At 40.1% G+C, this 22,080-nt stretch overlaps 1 protein-coding gene across 1 annotated transcript in view; it reads right to left on the bottom strand.

The window, feature by feature from the left end:
* Positions 1-2,084: 2,084 nt before the first annotated feature.
* Positions 2,085-22,080, bottom strand: part of PDE3B (phosphodiesterase 3B) — a 288,545-nt gene continuing 268,549 nt past the window's right edge. Inside the window, exons 13-16 of the mRNA XM_065402627.1 lie at positions 13,050-13,253; positions 12,025-12,186; positions 2,835-3,084; positions 2,085-2,434 (exon numbers count right to left, since the gene is read on the bottom strand). Coding sequence (XP_065258699.1) covers positions 2,202-2,434; positions 2,835-3,084; positions 12,025-12,186; positions 13,050-13,253 — 849 coding nt within the window. The 3' untranslated portion in view covers positions 2,085-2,201. The remainder of the gene's footprint in view (positions 2,435-2,834; positions 3,085-12,024; positions 12,187-13,049; positions 13,254-22,080) is intronic.

The following is a 22,080-nucleotide window of genomic DNA, read 5'->3' as shown; positions in this document are numbered from 1 at the left end:
TAAAAGGAAAGTTACAAATTAAAATATTACATTCATGCTAAGGCATTTCTCACCACTTTATCAGGTAAAACAAAACTGAAATTAAATATTATGTGAGGCAGACAGTGTGCATTCTTAAATGCACATGTATATGTTGAATACACCAGATACTGAGTAATTAATAAAGCATAATGCAAGTGAAGCATAATTGCTACATTAATCAACATTTTTTTTTTGAAATCTATGAACAGAATGTACAATGTAAATGCACAGTCAACTTACATTTTCTAAATTTTATTACCGGTAGAAATATTTGGTGGGAACACCGCTTAGGTGTTACAAAAGATGTGGTGGTAGCAATGATGGCAGTCGCAGGGGAATTTGGCACTGACTCTCTATAATAAATAACACAAGCGTCTGAGACAAAAACAACTCAGAGCTCCCATATCTAGTAATTTAGATTGGCCAATTGTACAAAATTAGATTAAAAATCATAACATAATGTAATGTATAACATAATGGTTTACACTAAGTTTATCTTAAGAAGATTACATTTTTTTACCCAATTGAGATGAAGGTATAAACACAGATAAATTGATACAGTCTGCAAGATTAACAAAAAACAAATGTCTGGATTTATTCACTGTGCAGAATGTAAAGACTTGTTTGGTATTAAAAGGTACTCATTTAAAATTAGTGTAGTTTACTGTTTGCATAAGAAAATTACACATTTGCAGCCTAACTAGTTTACGCAGTTTCTTCGCAATTATCGTTACAATGATACTTGTCCTGATAATTTCTGTGAAATGTTTAGACTTCTCACTTAAAAAACCTAAACCCCTATGTATTCTGTAATACAGTAACTGTATTTACACTGCTGTGGGGTATTACAAATACATAGTAGTCATGTTCTGCATTCTATATGTACTGGCCAGGATATACATCTGATTAAAGGAAATACATGATATGTGTATTATGGAAAATGAAAAAGATTAAAGTGCACTAAAATATGGACATATAGAGATGGTGACATTCCAATGACAACACTGTAATACATTCTTTATTCAATGTATGCATGTTCTTTCAAAACAGTAGTAAAAAGTTTTTAAGTTGTTTATCTCTAGCATGAGTGGTTTACACTATGTTTTGTGGTATGTATCTATGCATGATTTATAGGGGCAGGGAAAATGTACACTTGCCATTTTGAAACAATAGCTTTTTTTTTTTTTTTTAAACCAAACTTTAATTCTCCTGAAGTTTTACATACAAAGAATAAATGAATTATGATCTTATTTTCCTCAAAAAATTAACATCTAACATTGGTGCAGGATTTTAAATTATATAAAATCTGCTGTGTGGTAAATTAACATGTTTTTTTTAACATGAATCCTGAGTAAGAGTGGAACATATAGCATTATTGACTAAAAATAAAATCCCTTCATAATTAAAATAATTGAACAGTTTTTATGTTCTACCACAGAACAGCAAGGCAATATATTATGAGAGCCTTGTATTCAACAACTGTCATGAATACCCATTGCAAACCTGAATATTTTCAGCAAAAATAAAACGGCAGATTATGCACAACAGTAAAAAGCATCAGAAATAGATGCACCTGGGATTTTTTTAAACCACAAAAATTAGAATTTAGCTTTTGTTTCACAGTCATCAAAAGGTTAAACCAATCTGAGATAACTGCATTAGGTAAACCATTGCACTGAGTAAAGACCCCCAATCAGGCTTGTACTGCAACATTAATATTGGTTTTCATACAGGCACAGACTTCCTTTTTATATTCATGTTCAAAAATAACATGAAATACAAATCTCAAAATATTATTAGGATCTACCCAACATTTCCACATAAGCAAAAAGTTCTGGCCACTTTGGTAAATGAAGTCACTGAATTTTTTTAGAACTGGAGGTACCTCATGGAAAATAAGAGCTCTGAATTCAGCAAGGCAGCATTATATCAAGGTATTTGTACACCAAGAAGGGCAGGGAGAACTTTGCATCATGGTATACGATATTCAATCTTTGAATAAAGTTTTATATTCCATGTGGTGAAAGTGCATAGGAGTGGGATTCTGCTAGAGCAGCAAGAATCCTCTCACAGTATTAAGGCCTTTCAACTGCATGTTAACTGTGTTAGTCTATAGTCAGCACAGTGAAAACTGAATATATGCTTTCTGCTATTGTATTGTACATCAGTCTGAAGTCTTCTCAACATGATTTCTCCTCTCCTAGCTGTCGTTCCTCTTCTTCATCTGCTTCCTCAATAACCTGAATTTCATCTGTTTGAGGTAAGGATGAGTTATCTGGCTGCAGTTTACTCCCTTCAGCTTTATTATTTTTTTCTTCTTCTTCAATCACATTCTTCCATATTTTGTGATTTTCACTCAGATGGTGCATTAGCTGGCAAAATATTCGCCTTCTGCCTTTTTTTCTTTGTAGTTCTGTAAAATTACAAACATACTTTTTTCACATGCTAGCCACAATCAAATATAGGGTCATTATATTCTCGGTTTATCAAACCCACATGCTACTCTGTAAACCAGGTGTAGGTTTGAACTCAACATAGCAAGTAAGAAATGGATGCTCCAGCACAGCAAATATTGACATTCTATCTTTAATATCAAGTCCCTAAGGAAATTGGAAGAATTGACTAACTTCTATCTCAGGTTGTAAAACTCTCTCATTTTAATTCAAAATTAATTGCAGGAGATAATTATTCCTGCTTACATACAAGTAGCCAAAGTGAAAGGGCAAAAATACATAATTATTATGATGTATAAGTTCAACCAAGTATTCCCAAATCCAAATCCATTAAAAAGCCCTATGTGCATCTTATCTTACTTTGACCAAAATCATCTTCCATTTCTTCATCTTCACTCTCCATTTCTTCTCCATTTTCATCTTCCGCACTTTCTATATCATCCTCCTCTTCATCAAGCCACCGGCCTGGAAGCAAGCCAGCTGCATCACAGGAATTACAAAGGGGGCCAACTATGTGAGTAATAAAAGATTCTTGTAATTTTGCAAGTTGAGGAGAAGAACGGTCCATGAAGGGGCTAATTGGTAATCCAAGGCTTGCTTCTTCATCACCCTGAAAATTTTAGAAATTCAAAATTACTTTTAAAGTTTTAAAAACTGACTAGACATTGAGTTGATGGTGTCTCTTTTTCTTAAAGAGAAATTATTTTTTTGAAAAGCTACTCTTTGTGCTCTTTATCTAAGATGATTTAATAAATAGGTACAGATACGGGTCCATTTGGGCACTATCATGCATGAGAATAAGGGGGAGTAAATTCTCCCCTCACTTTCCTGTGTGGCATCCCTGGGTCACTGCTCTTGGCATAGTGGGGAGATGTGGCTCTGTGGGGTCATTACTTCTCCCCCTGTACAGGTGGGCATACAGGGACAGATCTTTGACTCCAATTGCTTAGCTCATGTATGTAGGAAAGGGGAAGATAATCTGCTACTGATAAAACATAGTACTAAATTACTTCTTCCCAGGAGAGAAGCATGGGAGAGAAGGAAAAAGAATTGTGACTCTGCATAAGAAAAGATTCTTGTAATTTTGCAATTTGAAGAAAACAACAATCCACAAAGAGGCAAACAGGTAACTCTAAGGCACAGTTTCTTCCCTTAGCTCTTTTTTGAAGCGGCATTGTTTTTGTACACAGGACTGTGCCTAATGGCACAAACTAGCGAACAGGGTCTTTAACTTCTGTTCAATGCTATTCCTGTCCAAAAACCCTGCCATTTTTTGTAGTTTTGCAATCACAGTTTTCAAGTTTCCTGCTGGAACTGAAAAAATTACTATTGAGGCAGATTGATTCCGAGTAGCAGTAAAGAGTTGGGTGAGTCCAAGTGAATGTTCTGTGGGGTATTGGTTTCCATTATAACCTGTGTGTCATCTATGTTGTTGCTAAACAAGCAGAACTCAGAGACAAAATCCAGCAATTTTCTCTGTATTTTTGGGAGGGGTCCCAGGTGTGCAGCTTCTGCAACACTATCACTGATGTTAATGTAACACCTGTTGAATTGAAGTCTGAAATATAATATATGTGGCTGTAAGTACATGTTTTACCAACTCCATATCTTTTTGGACTATGGATTAAAAGGTCTACTTGTTAGCCTCTAGAAATTGGTCAACAGCAGAAAGTATGTTACTCCAGAGATTATAAATACAGCTGGTTACAACTTCGTAGTAGTTCTCTATGTTCATGTTTAGAACTTCTGCTAATTAAGATTTCGTGTCCTTTTCGTCCAGCTTCTGTTCATACTTATTAAGATGAGGCAAAACTGAAGGGCTTTCCACCCATATTCATCATAGGATTCAAGGGATTATCATCTGATTTCTGGTTACTTAATAAAGGTAGCCAAACCTCCAAGCTCAAGTTGGTTGAGCCCACAAATTCATAGGGGGATTCCTCAACTGCTAGGTTATAAGAAGGGCCACTCTTCCTTTGTGTTGCAACTGTATGATATTTAACAGCTGATAGAATTTTTCCTGGATAAAAGACAACAGAATATTCAGATTCCATGCCAGGCATTGAATTAGCTCCTTAAGGCCCCAATGCTATTCCCACCAAAATCAATGATAAAACTCCTAATGACTTAATAGATAATAAATTAATTGAATCCCATATCATCTGCTCTTCTAAAAACTCTTATCAGTAAGGCAGATCTACAAGTGAACTGAAGCTTGAGACTCATCATTCATCAGTTGAATGCTGATGTCCTTCCTTCACTCTTTGTAAGCAAGGGTAAGAATTCAAAAGAAAAGAAAACTAAAAAGCAGCCCAGGTCCTACTACTTGCTTTGTAGGAGTGGATTAGCTGAACATTTGCCCCAAACCAGATAATTACCTAGAGAATGTCAGGAACCACTGGAGAACAGGTGCTGAAGAAGCCCTTTGAGCTCATTGCTTTGATATAGCAGAGCACCAGGTGAAAATTATAGACTTTAGTGCAAAGGGAATGGTTCAAGTACCAGATAGCTTCACCAGAGTTGTTCAAGTAAACATCTCCAGATATGTGATTAAAATCTGAAAGGGAAGAAGTGCAGTCTGATGCAAAGATGATGCAGAGTTACCATCTAACTCAGATGAAGTGCTGAATACAGAGCACACTTGCTTTCCATTTGATGAGGAGAGCTCAGGTCCTGAAGAGGTGTTGATGATGCACAGGTAAATGGTGGACTTCAGAGTGAAATCAGAGAAGAGGAGGTTACTTTCCTGTAACTGGAGGTTCTTTGAGATGCGTGTTCCCTCTCTGTATTCCACTGAGGGTTACATATGTGCACCACGTGCCTGGAGTCGGAGAATTTTGAAAGAAGTGTCCATTGGTCCATGTATGTGCCCTGGCTCATCTTGTGCTTCTATCCGAGGTGATAAAGTGCAGAGCAATCCAACTAAGTCTCCAGTTCCTTTCCACTGTGAATTTGACAGATCCGACCAAAGCAGAGGGGAAGGAGGGCGGAAAGTGGAATACAGATAGGGACCATACACCCCAAAGAATCTCCAGTTACTGGTAAGTAACCTCCTCTTCTTCGAGTGATGATCCCCATTGTACTCCACAGAGGGTGACTGACAAGCAGAACCTAACTTGGAGGAGGATGTGAGGATGAGGGGAGAGGCTGTTTTAGATTTGATTTTGACAAATAGGGAGGAACTGGTTGAGAATTTGAAAGTGGAAAGCTGCTTGGGTGAAAGTAATCATGAAATGGTAGAGTTCATGATTCTAAGGAATGGTAGGAGGGAGAACAGCAAAATAAAGAAAATGGATTTCAAGAAGGCAAACTTTAGCAAACTCAGGGAGTTGGTAGGTAAGATCCCACAGGAAGCAAGTCTAAGGAGAAAAACAATTGAAGACAGTTGGCAGTTTTTCAAAGAGACATTAAGGGCACAAAAGCAAACTATGCCAATGCATAGGAAAGATAGGAAGTATGGCGGGAGACCACCCTGGCTTAACCAGGAGATCTTCAATGATCTAAAAATCAAAAAAGAGTCTTACAAAAAGTGGAAACTAGGTCAAATTACAAAGGATGAATATAAACAAACAACACAAGCATGTAAGGACAAAATTAGAAAGGCCAAGGCACAAAACAAGATCAAACTAGCTAGAGACATAAAGGGTAACAAGAAAACATTCTACAAATACATTAGAAGCAAGAGGAAGACCAAGGACAGGGTAGGCCCATTACTCAATGAGGGGGGGAAAACAATAACAGAAAATGTGGAAATGGCAGAGGTGCTTAATAACTTCTTTGTTTCGGTTTTCACCAAGAAGGTTGGTGGTGATTGGACGTTTAACATAGTGAATGCCAGTGAAAATGAGATAGGAACAGAGGCTAAAATAGGGGGGAAAAACTAGTTAAAAATGACTTAGACAAGTTAGATGTCTTCAACTCACCAGGGCCTGATGAAATGCATCCTAGAATACTCAAGGAGCTGACTGAGAAGATATTTGAGCCATTAGCGATTATATTTGAAAAGTCATGGAAGACAGGAGAGATTCCAGAAGACTGGAAAAGGGGAAATATAGTGCCAATCTATATATATAAAAAGGGAAATAAGGACAACCCGGGGAATTACAGACCTGTCAGCTTGACTTCGGTACCCAGAAAAATAATGGAGCAAATAATTAAGCAATCAATTTGCAGACACCTAGAAGATAATAAGGTGATAAGTAACAGTCAGCATGGATTTATCAAGAACAAATTATGTCAAACCAACCTAATAGCTTTATCTGACAGGATAACAAGCCAGGTGGTTAGGGAGGAAATGGTAGACTTGGTATATCTTACTTTAGTAAAGCTTTTGACACTGTCTCGCATGACCTTCTCATAAACAAACTAGGGAAATGCAACCTAGATGGAGCTACTATAAGGAGGGTGCTAACTGGTTGGAAAACCATTCCCAAAGAGTAGTTATCAGTGGTTCACAGTCATGCTGTAAGGGCATAATGAGTGGGGTCCCGCAGAGATCAGTTCTGGGTCAGGTTGTGTTCAATATCTTCACCAATGATTTAGATAATGGCATAGAGAGTACATTTATAAAGTTTGAGGGCAATACCAAACTGGGAGGTGTTGCAAGTGCTTTGGCAGATAGGATCAAAATTCAAAATGATCTGGAGAAATGGTCAGAAGTAAATAGGATGAAATTCAATAAGGACAAATGCAAAGTACTCCACTTAGGAAGGAACAATCAGTTGCATACATACAAAATGGGAAATGACTGCCTAGGAAGGAGTACTGTGGAAAGGGATCTGGGGGTAATAGTGGACCACAAGCTAAATATGAGTCAACAGTATAACACTGTTGCAAAAAAAGCAAACATCATTCTGGGATGTATTATCAGGAGTGTTGTAAACAAGACACGAAGTAATTCCTCTGTTCTACTCCGCGCTGATTAGGCCTCAACTGGAGTATTGTGTCCAATTCTGGACGCCACATTTCAGGAAAGATGTGGACAAACTGGAGAAAGTCCAGAGAAGAGAAAAGGTCTAGAAAACATGATCTATGAGGGAAGATTGAAAACATTAGGTTTGTTTAGTTTGGAGAAGAGAAGACTGAGGGGAGACATGATAACAGTTTTCAAGTTCATAAAGGTTGTTACAAGGAGGGAGAGAGAAAAGCAATGGGCTTAAATTGCAGCCAGGACGGTCTAGGTTGGACATCAGGAAAACCTTCCTGTCAGGGTAGTTAAAAACTGGAATAAACTCCCTAGGGAGGTTTTGGAATCTGTCATTGGAAATTTTTAAGAGCAGGTTAGACAAACACCTGTCAGGGATGGTCTAGATAATACTTAGTCCTGCCTTGACTGCAGGGGATTGGACTAGAAGACCTCTTGAGGTCCCTTCCAGCCCTATGATTCTATGATATTCAGTGCCTGAAACCTGTCTGTGGGCAGGTATGCTCGTGCCATGGTTTATGATACCCCAATGAAGTCCAGCGATTGCATGCGTTGAGGATCACTTCTTGATGTTGATGCTGACTCCCAGTGAAGAAAGGTGGCTGAGTAACAGAGAGGTTGATGCATAGGCTTCCTGTCGAGACCTGGCAGCCAAGAGTCAGTTGTCGAGGTATGGAAAAACGAGGAGACCCTAACACCTGATGTGAGCTGCTAGTACGGAAAATACTTTGGTGAAGACTCTGGGAGCGGTAGCTAATCCAAAGGCAAGTACCCTGTTTTGGAAATGGTTGTTGCCCACCCCAATCTGAGAAAACATCTGTGGGCGGGGTGAATATATACGTGGAAGTAAGCATCTTTCATATTGAGAGTCAAGAACCACATGCCTTTCTCTAAGGATGGTATTATCGCTGCCAAAGTGACCATACAAAACTTGAGTTTATGGATAAAGCGATTGAGGTGGCAGAGATCAAGGATTGGTCTCAAACCACCTTTTTTCTTGGGTATCAGGAAGTAAGTTGCGTAGAACCCTGTTCCTTGATATTGTAGAGGAACGTGTTCTATTGCTCCCTGGTGTAATAAGGAGTTCACCTCTTGGACGAGAATACTGTTGTGAGAGTGGTCCCTGAAAGGGGGCGAGGGGTTTGGAGGAGGTAGTAATACAAACTCGATCATATAGATGACATTCAGCACCCATTTGTCTGTTGTTATAGACTCCGAGTGTGGGGGGAAAAAAGAGTGCTAAACGACCCTCAAAGAGAGTGGAAGGGTCATGAGATGTTAGGATTGGTGGTTGGCGGCTCTAAATCTCATGTCAAAAATACCACTTTGTTTGTGGTTGGGTTTGAGACGTGCAAGCCAGCATGGGGGGCCCAAGGGAGCAAGACCTCTGAATCTTTTGTTGTTTATGTGGGGGTTCATAAGGACTCTGTTGATAAAATTGAGGAGACCAGTATCACTGGGTGGATGACGGGTGGTGGAACTTTTGTTTCAGGGCAGGAGTGTAGATGCTTAACAAGCAAAGGGTAGCCCTGGAGTCTTTCAGTGTATGCAAAGACTCATCAGTCTTCTGGTTAAAGCAATGGGATTTGTCAAAACAGAGGTCCTCAATGGTGTTCGGGATCTCTCTAGGAAACCCAAAAGCATGAAGCCAGGACTCCCTACACATCATGATAGCCGTAGTCGTGGCCCTGGAGGAGTTATCAGCTGCATCTGCTGCAGACTGGAGGGCAGTTCTGGCTATGAGTTTCCTTTCCTTTCAGGCATGATCTTGTTGTGGGACTGTATTAGCAAATTCCTCAAATTTAGTGTAATTCAGGAAGTCGTACTAGGTCAATAATGCTTGTAATTGGCTATTCAGAATTGTAAACTGGAGAAAGAGAAGACTTTCCTTCCCAGAAGGTCTGGACACTTTCCTTTCTTGTCTGAAGGTGTTGATTGAGGTGTTTCTGTTTAGCTCTCTGTGCAGCAGCCTGAACTACCAATGAGTTTGGAGCTGGACGAGAGAAGAGGAATTCTGATCCTTTGGATGGGACGTAGTGGCATATCTCTGCTCCTTTAGGGATGGCTGTACATGGCTGGCTCTAATATGGCTTTGTTGATTGGTATTGCTATTCTTGCCAGTCCCGAGGTGTGAAGAATGTCTAGAAGCTTATGCTGGAAGTCTTGGATCTCTTCGAATGGGATCTGGAGTCCCCAGCGACTCTCCATAAAATCTCTTGGAATTGCCTGAAGTCATCTGGTAGGGAAGGGGATGATGCAGTCACAGCCTCACCCGATAGGTAGACAGTAATCTACCCAGCTCCAGCAGAACTGCCGGGACCGGGGTATAAAATTGTTCTTCTGCTATCGGATACATGGGCCTGCTTGATGGATCTCTAGAGAGCAGATGACGACTCTCTTGTGGATAGGGCTCCCAATATGAAAAATAATTTGGATCCGCAGGAGATTGCAGGGTCTCCACGGCATGGGGTTCCAGTGGTTCTGGAAAGGATGAGGAGGAAAGGATGAGGAGTGCATAGGAGCAGTATGATAGAGGTGGTTCTTCTTCCAGTTACAATTCGCTGGAAGAGGAAAAGGCAGACTGCTGTTCTAATGGCAGTACTGTCAGAGACAATGGAACACCATATAGCACATGCAAGAAGAGCAAGATACCTGTGGTGGGGATATGATTTCTCTGGAAGTGGAGGGGCCTGACGGAGTAGGAGACTCTGGATCTAGCCAGGTGTAGACATCTTGGGGTGAAGCCATGGATCCAGATCTCCCTGATGTGAGGGGCACTCTCTCATTCCTGGTCATCGGTACTGGCGCTGAGGTTTTTCCTGGTATGGGAGGATCTCATGTCTCATGAGGTGCCAGAGAGGGCGATACTGACGGTTCATCGCCTGGAACCGCTGGATCCCATTGTTTATGGGTCTTCTTCTCACAGCACCGAAGTCAGATGTTGTCGCGAGAGACACGCTCCTCACTGAACCAGGCTGATGTATGGAGGGAGGGGTATTCCCAAGCCTGGATCTGAATGCGGTCTCACGGCCATCTCCATGAGATACTTCTGGAGACCAAGTGCTCAGCCTTCTCAGGTACAGCTGGGGAAGGACTGACACATATTGCATCTAGCTGCAATGTGAGCTTCTCCCAGGCAGTAAAGGCAGCGTTGATGGTTGTCGCTGACCGAGAAGGATCACAGGCAAGAGGCACAGAATTTGAAGCCCGGAGTTCTGGGCATAGTCTGGTATAGGGGATAGGGGGGAGGAGGGACAGGGAAATATCTCCAAAGTCTACTCTAAAACTAACTGTTAAAACTAGTAACTATAAAAACTAGGAAAAAAAGAAAACTACAGTAGAAACTCAGAGTTACGAACACCTCGGGAATGGAGGTTGTTCGTAACTCTGAACAAAACATTATGGTTGTTCTTTCAAAAGTTTACAAGTGAACACTGAGTTAATACAGCTTTGAAACTTTATGCAGAAGAAAAATGCTGCTTTCCCCCTTTTTTTTTTTAGTTGTTTAGCTAACAATTAACATAATACTGTATTGTTTTGCTCTATTTTTTTTTTGGTCTCTACTGCTCCCTGATTGCGTACTTCCGGTTCCAAACGAGATGTGTGGTTGACTGGTTAGCTCATAACTCTGGTGTTTGTAACTCTGAGGTTCTACTGTAGTAAAACTACAGTTAAAATGGATAAAACTATGCTTTTTAAAAGTGCGTTAAAGACGAGAAGACTGAAGGCTCCAACCTGGACCATGTGGCGGTAAGGAGGAACTGGCAACATGGTCAGTCCGCCCCACCCTTTATCACCTCAGACAGAAGCATTAGGTGAGTCAGGGTGCATGCATGCACCAACAGATACTATTTTCAACATTCTCCGACTCCAGACGCATGTGCATGTGTAACCCTCAGTGGAATACAATACGGACCATCACCTGAAAAATAAACTGAAATTGCCCGCAACATTATTGTGTGTTTGAGCAGATTATGCACTTTCCATGGCCCATAAAAAAACAATCTCTGGTCGGAGACCATTTCAGATATCTGTTTCTGGGAAGAGGAGGAGGAGCCTTTTTACAAGCTTTTTTCTTTGTGTGTATTTGGCAGGCATATACATCCACTGTGCATATGTGACTGTATATTGTCCTCTCTTGTAGGGGACTACTATGATTTTGAAGCTCTTATGACAGGGACTTTCTAGCCCTGATCCTGTAAACACTAATGCAAATGCTTAACTTTACTCACAAATATAGATCCATTACTACTCACATGAGTGAAGATAGACAAATGCATAAGTATTTGTAAGACAGGTGTAAAAGTGGAGGCAACTTCCTAAGGTAGAAGCTGATATTTTTGTTAAAACAGCATCATTCTAAACAAAAGAGGAAAATAAACTAATGTTTAAGAAATAGATAAAATTGGTAGGAAATTTTTTTCAAGCTCTTAACACAATCAATAGAAATTAAAAAATATGCTTAATATAAAGTTACTCGACATGATTCATTCTTTAGAAACAGAAATAATTTAAAGCAGTAACAAAAGGAATAACCCCCAAATAGTAAATGCTTTGTACTCCCCAAATTTATAATTTATCATCAACTGGTTCTATTTTAAAAACAATAATTCTTTCCATACCTACCTGCTCATAAAATTCATTAACAATGCCTTCTGTCCATTTCAGGTGCAGATCTCTAACTTTTGCTGGGCCGTTAATATCTGCCAATTTGATGCATATTTGACAAACTAGCAGGCGGTCATTCTCATTGTTCCATTCTATACCATGACTGTTTATATCATTGGCCTGTTTAAACAACAGAATTTTTAACAATGTTGGATATTCTTGTAAAGAAAAACTATATATCATTTTATTACATTTTTAAGTCTTTGCAGAATATTACCCTTTTGTATTAATTTTTCTGTAATATTTTGTCTTGTCATTTTTTTTTTTAAATGAAGATAACAGATGTTACCAGCAGCAGATAACTAGATGGGAGATAATTGTTTTGAGGTTTAAAGAAACTGCAATGAATTGAAAAAAACGTAATTATGTGCTATCAGTTTCCCTTTTTTAATAGGTTTGTACTGCAGTATTGCATTGTATTACTAACAGTAATTAGTATATTATTTTTATTCCCCATTTTTCAATCTTTAAATATATTTTCCACTTAAGATCATGATTTTCATATATATCCACTGAACTAGTTTCATTCTTTTCTTAATCTAATGGCAATCTATAGTTGAAATCTAGAAAACGGACACTTTATTTCATGTTCGAATGCTAATTTAGGATGTTTATGTGCAAAACAGAGAGATTGTAATGGGTATTAAATACATGCATGCAGAGGATATTCTGATTCTTAAAAACTAAAACGTTAATGCATAACAGTTTTGAAGGTTTCTACTGATAAAGGAAATATAAAAATGGGAAGTATTAAGTGTCAGAGTGGAATTCTATACTAGTACTTTAAGGTATGTTCAACAGTTTGATTTTTTAAAAGGTTAGTACACTCTATGTAGCACATGCTTTAGCTAGGTCTTCCTACTGGTGTGCTGACATCTACAGTTCAAAGTTCTTTAAATTTAACCTATTAAAAGCAATACACATTGAGCAACAATGCTGATAGCATAAGCAGCTAAGTGCAGGCATTAACTTGTGTAACAAACCTTGGCATTAAATTCAGCAAGGAAATCAAAATGTTTCTTGAGATCTGTTGCGAGGATTGCTTCGATCACTAAGAAACGAAACCGTTTGAATTCCACATGATCAAGATTAGGTAGAAAATTGTATTCTGGTCGAGATAAAAAGAGATTCCATGCAGAAGCAGCATGATGGTTTTCTAGGACTGATCTGTCATTGTAGAGCACAGCCTACAAAGAAATGAAAAACAAATAGGTGATTTAAGATTCAAAATTAAAAGAGGAAAAGTGTAAAGGCTAAATAATGACAGTTTCGTTTAACACGGACGGTAACTAAAACACTAAGTTGCATTCTAGTTCTGAAGGCTGAACCGAACAAAAGTCTTCTTTGTAGGCAGACATGCACAGGCAAAAATAATCAGACCAGTCTTAATTTTACAGTAATATATACAGGATTAAAAATATCACTAAGAAAAACAGATAAATAGAAAATATGCTTCATGTCACTCCACTTGTTGCTGCAGTGAATATGAACTAATATGTCTGCCTGACGTGGAGGAGGGTGGGAAAGAAGATGCAGAACAAAAGGTTAATACATCAAGGCAAAATGTGTTTTTTAATATATTTTCATTTAGATTTTACATTTTAACTAATTTTTTTTTAAAATTTTACCTTTAAAACAGTACTCCTAAGTGAAACGTTTGATTAATTGGCTTTTTTGAATGAATTATTGGCCAGTTTACAATAGTCCTCTCTGGTGCCTCCTTATAGAATGACTACCATTTGTAAAAAATGATGGGACAGTCTGTTTATATTCTAGCTTAATCCCTAGCCAGCAATTACTAAAATTGAAGCTTAGCGGAGGGGGAAAAAAATCAATATTCTAGCAAGACAAGCTTTATTTGTAGTGCTCGAATTCTGAACAGGCAATGTTGCAATTTTGAATGCAGGAGCTAGCATAACTGTAAGCAATCCACAAACTAATTAAATTAATAACATGTACATAAAGAAAGTTCAAGAAAAAGCCAAAGCCCTCTATGGAAAAGCAACTAGACATATTAATTCATTTTAACAATGTGAAAAGTCTGTTGTATGTACCAAAGAATCATCCTCCCAAAACCAAGCAGAGTGAAGTTTCTATAATTGAATCACATTTATATGAACTAAATTAGCAAAATGCAATGGAATTTTTTAAAAATTGGGCTTGCCCCATAATTTACCTCCGTAAATTGTACAAAGAAGACTTGAAAAGTTTTTTATCTTGGAAATATCAAACACATCAAATCAGGTTTCCTCAGTTTTGCTAAAGGTCTCTAAAGGTTCCCACAAACATGTGCACTGAGTTCTAACAACTTAACTAAAGGGGTGGGATGCTGAGTTTTCAACAAAGACTTTGTTACCTCAACATGTTCAGTCAATGGAGTTAAATGGGTTAAGGAAAAACAAAGTTTTAAACAGTCTGATGGCCAGTGACATATCAACTATTAGAAAGGCAGTGGCTTAATTTGTAAATGGCAGCACAGTGCTCTACTTCTTGTGACATGCAGTCAGTGGTAGATCTTGTGAAAACCTGGTACTTTAAGGATACATATATTGCACTCTATATGGTGCTCTATATGCCCAAACAGTGCACCCCCATCTAGATGGCTATTTTTAGCAGTGTAGTGTCCTGCTGCCACCCCACTGCTGGCCTTTCCCCACTGAAGTGAAAGACTCTGACAGCAGAGATAGGCTTTTGTGGGGGAAGCAGCAGGGAAGGGCTCCGGCAATGGGGAGCTTCCAAACCTTTTTCCCACTGCCTCCTCCCTGCTAGAACCTTTCACTGCCATGTGAAGCTATGCACCGCAACCTGGACGCAGCTCGCTTTTCACTGTGGCGTGTAACTACACATACCCTCTGTGTCATTACCAATGGTGTGCAACATAGATGTATGTAAGATGTATGTTAAGATTTTGAATGAAAATATTCTGAATTAAATTAATATCTTGAAAACAAATGAATGTCATTTATTAGCTTCAAATACCTTCTGTTTAGTCTCTAGATTCTATTCTAGGTTCAATTATATTTGTATATACTGTATACGTTGTCTCTAGCTGAAATTTTATGTAAATGTAGGCTTTGTCATGTGTACTGTGCTGCACTGATTTCTCGGTTTTCTGACATTTTTTCTGAATTCTTCCCTTGGTGATATTCAAACAAAGCCATCAAAAGACATCAATCACAGCAAAACTGAATTACTACTAATCTCTCCAGTTGATTTCCATTTCTTTCACACAACTTAAACAACCTTGAGTTTACCATCATTTCTATTATCTCACATTTTGGAGGAGTATATGGTCATTGATTTAGAGCTTAAATAAATAATAGTGTCTTATCTTTTACCTAGGAAATGACCCCAAGCTGATGTCCATGCTTAATGAAATAGAAGCGAAGTTTTGATTCATTCTTTTGTAAATCTTAGATTATTTAATGCTTTTTACATATGTCTTTCAGCAGCTTTGCTGCATCCGGTGCGGCTTGTTCAGATGATACTCTCATGTTCATAAAAACAGAGTTTAGGCTGTAACTCTTCAGGGCAGGGACTATCTGTTCCTCTGTTTGCATAGTGCCTAGCACAATGGGTCCCAACTCTTGGTGTGCATGCATCCTCTATGCCAGATATTTGAACCCACTGGCCCATGACTGCATCCCAGCTGCCCTCGCACATGCCACTCCTTCAAGAGCATAAAAGGGTGGAACAATACCAACTATCACCAGGGCCGGCTCCAGGGTTTTTGCCGCACCAAGCAGCAAAAAGAAAAAAAAAGAAAAGAAAAAAAGCCGCGATCGCGATCTGTGGCACCACTTCGGCGGCAGCTCTACCGCCGCTGCTTCAGTCTTCGGCGGCAATTAGGCGGCTGGCCCTTCGCTCCGAGAGGGAGTGAGGGACCCGCCGCCGAATTGCCACCGAAGAGCCGGACATGCCGCCCCTCTCCGTTGGCCGCCCCAAGCACCTGCTTGCTGGGCTGGTGCCTGGAGCTGGCCCTGACTATCACTCAAGCTCCTTTGCCAACTGGAATCCACATCCACACAGACACACCTCGAAGAGCATCAGCTACTGCAAAGTAAGTAACAGCTTTTTCTCTGAGTGATTACCTATATGTATTGCACTCTTAGTGATTCCTAACCAGTGCACGCATGCTAGGAGGTGGATAATCAGAGTCCTAGACAAACAACGATTGAAAAATTGCTTTGCCAAAATAAGTGTCAGCTATGAAAGCCTCCCCAATAACATAGTGTGTTATGAATGTATGAATTGAACCATAGGTGGTGCTCTACAAATTTCAGAGATTGGGACATTTCTGAAGGAAACTACAGATCCATCTTGAGCTCTAGTGGAGTAACCTTTTATCTTACTGGGGGACCAATCTTCACTATTTGATAACACAGTCTGATGCATTCTGTAGGAAGAAACTGATTTCCCCTTTACTCTTCCAGCATAGGCTATAAATAACCTAGAAGAGACTAAATGATTCTATCTAAATAAAAAGAATGAAATTTTCTTTCAGAATCACTAGCATGAGGTTTGGGAAAGAAAATAGGTAAATGAATGTTCTGATTAATATGGAAGTCAGATGCAACTTTACGTAGGAATCTTGGATGTGGCCCAAGAGAGACCTTATCTCTATGAAAGATGGTGTATAGTAGACCTGCCATTAAAGCTTGAATTTCTTCCACCCGACAAGCAGAAATAATGGCCACCAAAAACTATGCTTTCAAGGAAAGATGATGTAACAAGCATGGCTAATGATTAAAATGGGAGACCCCATCAGACCTGTTAATACCACATTAAGATGCCATTTGAGGGTGAGGGGGTTCTCTAACTGTAGGGAATACACGCAGCAAACCCCTTCAAAAGCCTAGACACCACAGGGTGTGAAAATACTATGCAATTTTGAATTTGAGGACGACGGAGAGGTATACCTGCTAGATGAACTTTCATAGAACCAATTAGAAAGTCCAGATGGTTTTAGTGAGAACAGCTAGTCCACAATGAACGGAATGTCCATTAGGAAGGCTGAGACATAACGTTGTTTGCCCAAATTGGGAATTGTTTCTATTTGGCACTGTAAGCCACAATGGAGTCCTTCATACTATATATCAAAATATTCTGGACATATCTGGAGCAAGGCATCTTAACATCAGTTAAGCAGTTAGCATCCAAGCTGCAAGGTGCAGAGACTGTGGGCCTGGATGAAAGGTCTTCCCATCGTCTTCAGAGATCAAATCTGAGACTAGTGGAAGCATTACTGAAGTCTGTATCAACAGCCTCACTAGCTCTGGGAACCAGAATTATCTGGGTCAGTCTGGTGCTTTTAGTATCAACACTGCTGCATCCTGCTTGAGTTTTCTCAGAGTATATGGTATAAAAAAAAATTGGTGGGTAAGCATGCATCAGGCCCTGAGACCGTGGTATTAGGAAGGCACCTGATACAGACCCTTGACTCTGACTCCCTCTTCATCAAAAAAATGTTGCTTTCTCCTTCCCCGCCTCCCATGGCCATTTCTTTGGTAAACAAGTCCATGACTGGGTGACCCTTCTTCTGGAAAATCTGTTGAATAATTGAGTTCTTAATAAACCATTTGTGGTTGGAAGAAAAATGTCTGCTGAGCTGATCTGCAAGGGTGTTCATTAGTCCTGGTAGATAAACAGCAGTGACAGATACTTGATGATGGATATTCCAATAGCTGGATCACTTTCTGACGTAGAGGAGATGATCTGGCTCCTCCTGTTTATATAGAACACTATAATGGTGTTGTCTACCATGACCTGTATAGACTTGCTCTGGATTAGAGATAAGAATGCAGCACATGCCGGATGAAACACACTGAGCTTCAATATATTTATGTGCAGACAGGATTCCTCCTTTGACAGGAACCTCTAGGATCAAAGTGCTTCAGTCAACCTCTTAGGAAGCTTCTGAAATGTTCTTTAGTCATCTGGAGGTGTTAATGAAGATGAAGCTACAGCCTGATCTGGTGAATACAATGATATTGCAGGAGGAGGCACATCAGTGCAATGAATCTATTCCTCCTCAGAACAGTGGAGCTGCTGGACAGGAGAAACAGGAGGCTGCTGATTTGTATGAGGTCTGATAGATTCTATTGAAAAAAGCGACCTTGTTCTGGACTGTGTAGATGACACACATCTTCTTAGATTTTAAGGGCCCTATGGAGCCCAATATGGCCATTAGTGTGGATCACAGGCAAACTGCGTGGGAGTCCAGGGAGGGGTATACCAATGTGAGTATCTCCATATGGCTTCCCTATTCCTGCCTGAGCCCTAGAAACCCCACCAGGTGTGAAAAAGTACAAAGAAGAACTCTCTCTATGTTCACCTGAAGGTGATGAAGAAAAAGAATAATCCCCTCTTCATAGGAGGAGACATTTTAACAGAAGTCCCAGGGTGGTCTGTTCCTGAATCCTTCAACAATAGAGTAGAAGAAATGCCTTTTACCAACTTGTTAGTGGACCCAGTACTGACAGCAATATGATGACTGATTGTGCCAGTGTGGGACTCCGGGAAATCTGACACCATTAAATTCCCTGGTGCCATAAAGTTGGGTGCTGACATGGTCAGTACAAAAGACACCAATTCAGAGAGCTTTGGTGCTGAATGATATACCGAGACTAGTGGTACCAACAAAGTCAGTGTGCCAAGACCAACTGCACTAAATATGATGCTGAGATGCTTGCGGGCAATACTGCAGACTCAGTATGGATAACATTACCAACGGGTGTGTCATAACTATAAAGGGAAGGGTGACAGCCATACTGTGTACAGTACTAAAGTCCCTCCTGGTCAGAGACTCTAAAATCCTTTTACCTGTAAAGGGTTAAGAAGCTCGGGTAACCTGGCTGACACCTGACACAGAGGACCAATAAGGGGACAAGATACTTTCAAATCTTGGGGGGGGAAAGGCTTTTGTGTGTGTCCTTTGTTTAAGGGGTTGTTCGCTCTTGGGACTGAGAGGGACCAGACATCAATCCAGGTTCTCCCCATCTTTCTAAACAAGTCTCTCTTATTTCAAAATTGTAAGTAAAAGCCAGGCAAGGCGTCTTAGATTTACTTTGTTTTTCTCAGCTTGTAAATGTACCTTTTACTAGAGTGCTTTTCTTGTTTGCTATACTTTGAACCTAAGACAGAGGGGATTCCTCTGAGCTCTTTAAGTTTGATTACCCTGTAAAGTTATTTTCCATACTGATTTTGCAGAGATGATTTTTACCTTTTGCTTTAATTAAAAGCCTTCTTTTTAAGAACCTGATTGATTTCTCCTTGTTTTAAGATCCAAAGGGGGTTTGGATCTGTATTCACCAGGAGTTGGTGAAAGGAAGGAGGGGGGAAGGGTCAATCTCTCCTTGTTTAAGATCCAAGCAGTTTGGATCTGTATTCACCAGGGAATTGGTGAAAGGTTTCTCAAGGCTTCCCAGGGAGGGAATCCATCGAGAATGGTGGCAGCGGGACCAAAGCTAAGCTGGTAAATAAGCTTAGCAGTTTTCATGCAGGCCCCTACATTTGTACCCTAAAGTTCAAAGTAGGGATACAGCCTTGACAGGGTGCAAACCTATCTGCTTTAGGTTGTCAGCTGAAGGACCTGTAAAGGACTGGGGCGTAGACAGTCTTGCTTAGGGGGTCGCAGATGAGCTGAAGTCTGCCCATCAGGGATGGAAATCACCAGGCCAGAGTTAGAGGAATCGCAAGGCCAGATTCCGTAAACAAGAGTCAGGCTGGTGTCGGAGACCGGATAACAGAGGTAGTACCAGATTAGAATCGAGAGGCAGGAATCGGGGTCAAAGTCAGGCAGGAGTCAGAGACCAGAGATCAGGACATGAGGTAAAGTCCAGTTTAGTAACAGGCCAAGGTCTGCATGGTTGCCCAGACACTTCCTGGGACAACTCCTGGGGTTAAGTAGGGGCACTTGGTCAATCAGAAGGCTGCAGGGTACTGTCATTCTGGGTATTATGGACGATACTTCCTATGGTGCCTATTCTCCACAGTGCTCCCTGACTGGGCTTCTGCAGGGTGTTCCGGTGGGAATACTGGCCATCGCAGACTCTGCAGACCCAGGTTCTAGGTCCCAGATCCTTACAGGACTATATTTATGCCTTGAACTACCCTTAGCAGAGACCCGATAAGGAGATTTTTCTCTCCTTTTCTTCAAAGGGTTCGTGAGAAGATGACCACTCCTTATGTTCCCTTAAGGAGTGATAGTGAATCCTACCCTTGCCTGATGACTATTTTAGAGAAGAGCCTTTGCTGAAAGAGTACAAGTGGTAGACACCTGAGGCACAGCAGCTGCTGGCACAATTTTGGAGGAGGAAGACTGTTCCTTTCTCACTTTTTGTGTTCATTTTGAAAATGAGCAACAAATAGAGGATTTGCTTGTAATATGCCCCATCCTACACAAAACAAACATTTTTAGTATGGCCATCATTTAGAGGAATGACAATGTCACATGAGGGACGGTATTCAAAATCTGGGGGTTTCTGATCAGTCACAAAGATTGAAGTTTGTATGCCAGGTAACCAAAAGCAATATAAAAAGTTACCCAACTGAAATGTAATCCAAATTCTAACCTAATATAAAATTTAACTATATACAAATTTACACTATGAAAAGCAGATAGAGTAGGGACGCTGCTAATTGTTCCATCTCTCAGCCTAGGGCAGTTAGAAGGAACTGAGAGGTGGCTGGCCCTGCTCCATCCTTTTATGCACTCGGGCAGAGGGCTGCGTGTGAGGGAAGCTATGGCAAAGACGTGGGCCAATGGGCACTGTTGGCCAAAACGGTCTGATCTCTGGTTCAGAGGGTGCCTGTGTAACACTGACAGACCCTGGTCACCGGCGGGCGGGACCCGGGACCTCTGGAGCTTAGTGCATGAGCCTCTACCGCATGAGCTAAAAGCCAACTGGCTATTAGCCAAGGCTGTAGAGCAGACTCTTTTTATCTCTCTCTTTAAGTAGTCTCAGTGTCACTAGATTGGACAGAACACCACACCCAGAAAGTGTGTGGGTTACATCTGCACACCAAGAGTGGAATACATATAGACAATCACTCAAAGAAGAATTCAAAATTATAAACATCCTAAAATCCCTATCTGAAGTTTACAATATGATCTGTTCCAAGAATCTAGCTCCTGGATACAAACTGAGTCATACTATGTTCAGGCTGCAGGATGAAGACACAGAGGGGAGTGTCTGAAAAGTCTGAAGCTGGGGTAAATACACTCTTGAGATAACTTTCTGGAGCTTCTGGAGGAAGAGGGGCTACTTTGGCTTGCCAGGATCCCAAATTCCCGACTGCTACAGTGTACTTGGGAGACTCTCTTTTTGCTTAAACTGACTTGAAGGATGTCTACATTTTCTAAGATGGAAGATCCCACTGTAGAAATATCTATCAACATCCACAAGAAGTTGTCCCATTCCCTTTCCATGGGGGAATCAGCTATGCTGGACCTGACACAGGTGTGGCCTAGTATATATGCCATATATATACCTATATGCAATAAAGTATTAGGAGACTTGCATGTGAACTGTGGCTACCACTAAACGCTAATATGCTACTGATCCCAAAAGTGAGAGTATGAAATTTGATGTTCTTTCATTGTCTGTCCAATTAGATGGCAAATACTGTAATACTGTTTTCTTGATCCGTTCAAGCCTTAAACAACTGAGCCTGGGAGACATCAAGTTTCTTAATATAAGAGGCAATGACATCAGCAAAAAGACACAGTGTATTGTCTCTATGTGCTGGCAAAGAAAAACTATGCCCTGGCATTTGGACTGACACAGATAACAGAAAACAGAATTTGTTACTTAATCAAAATTGGCATAGAGTACAATCACTTCATATATAAATCAAAATATAATGTATTGTTTATAGTTCAAAAGCAAACTAAGTAGTATAACATGTTTCTTTCATCTCCACGAAACACAGTTTAAAAATAAGGAGATATTTGATTGTTATTAAGGGAATAATTTTTTGGATGCATTCACCTGTCAAAAACCAAACGTTTAG

This window comes from Emys orbicularis, chromosome 4, assembly GCF_028017835.1.
Source record: "Emys orbicularis isolate rEmyOrb1 chromosome 4, rEmyOrb1.hap1, whole genome shotgun sequence".
In the NCBI taxonomy this organism is placed as follows: domain Eukaryota; kingdom Metazoa; phylum Chordata; order Testudines; family Emydidae; genus Emys; species Emys orbicularis.
The sequence above is the reverse complement of the archived record's forward strand: the minus strand, read 5'-3'. Positions and strand labels throughout refer to the sequence as shown.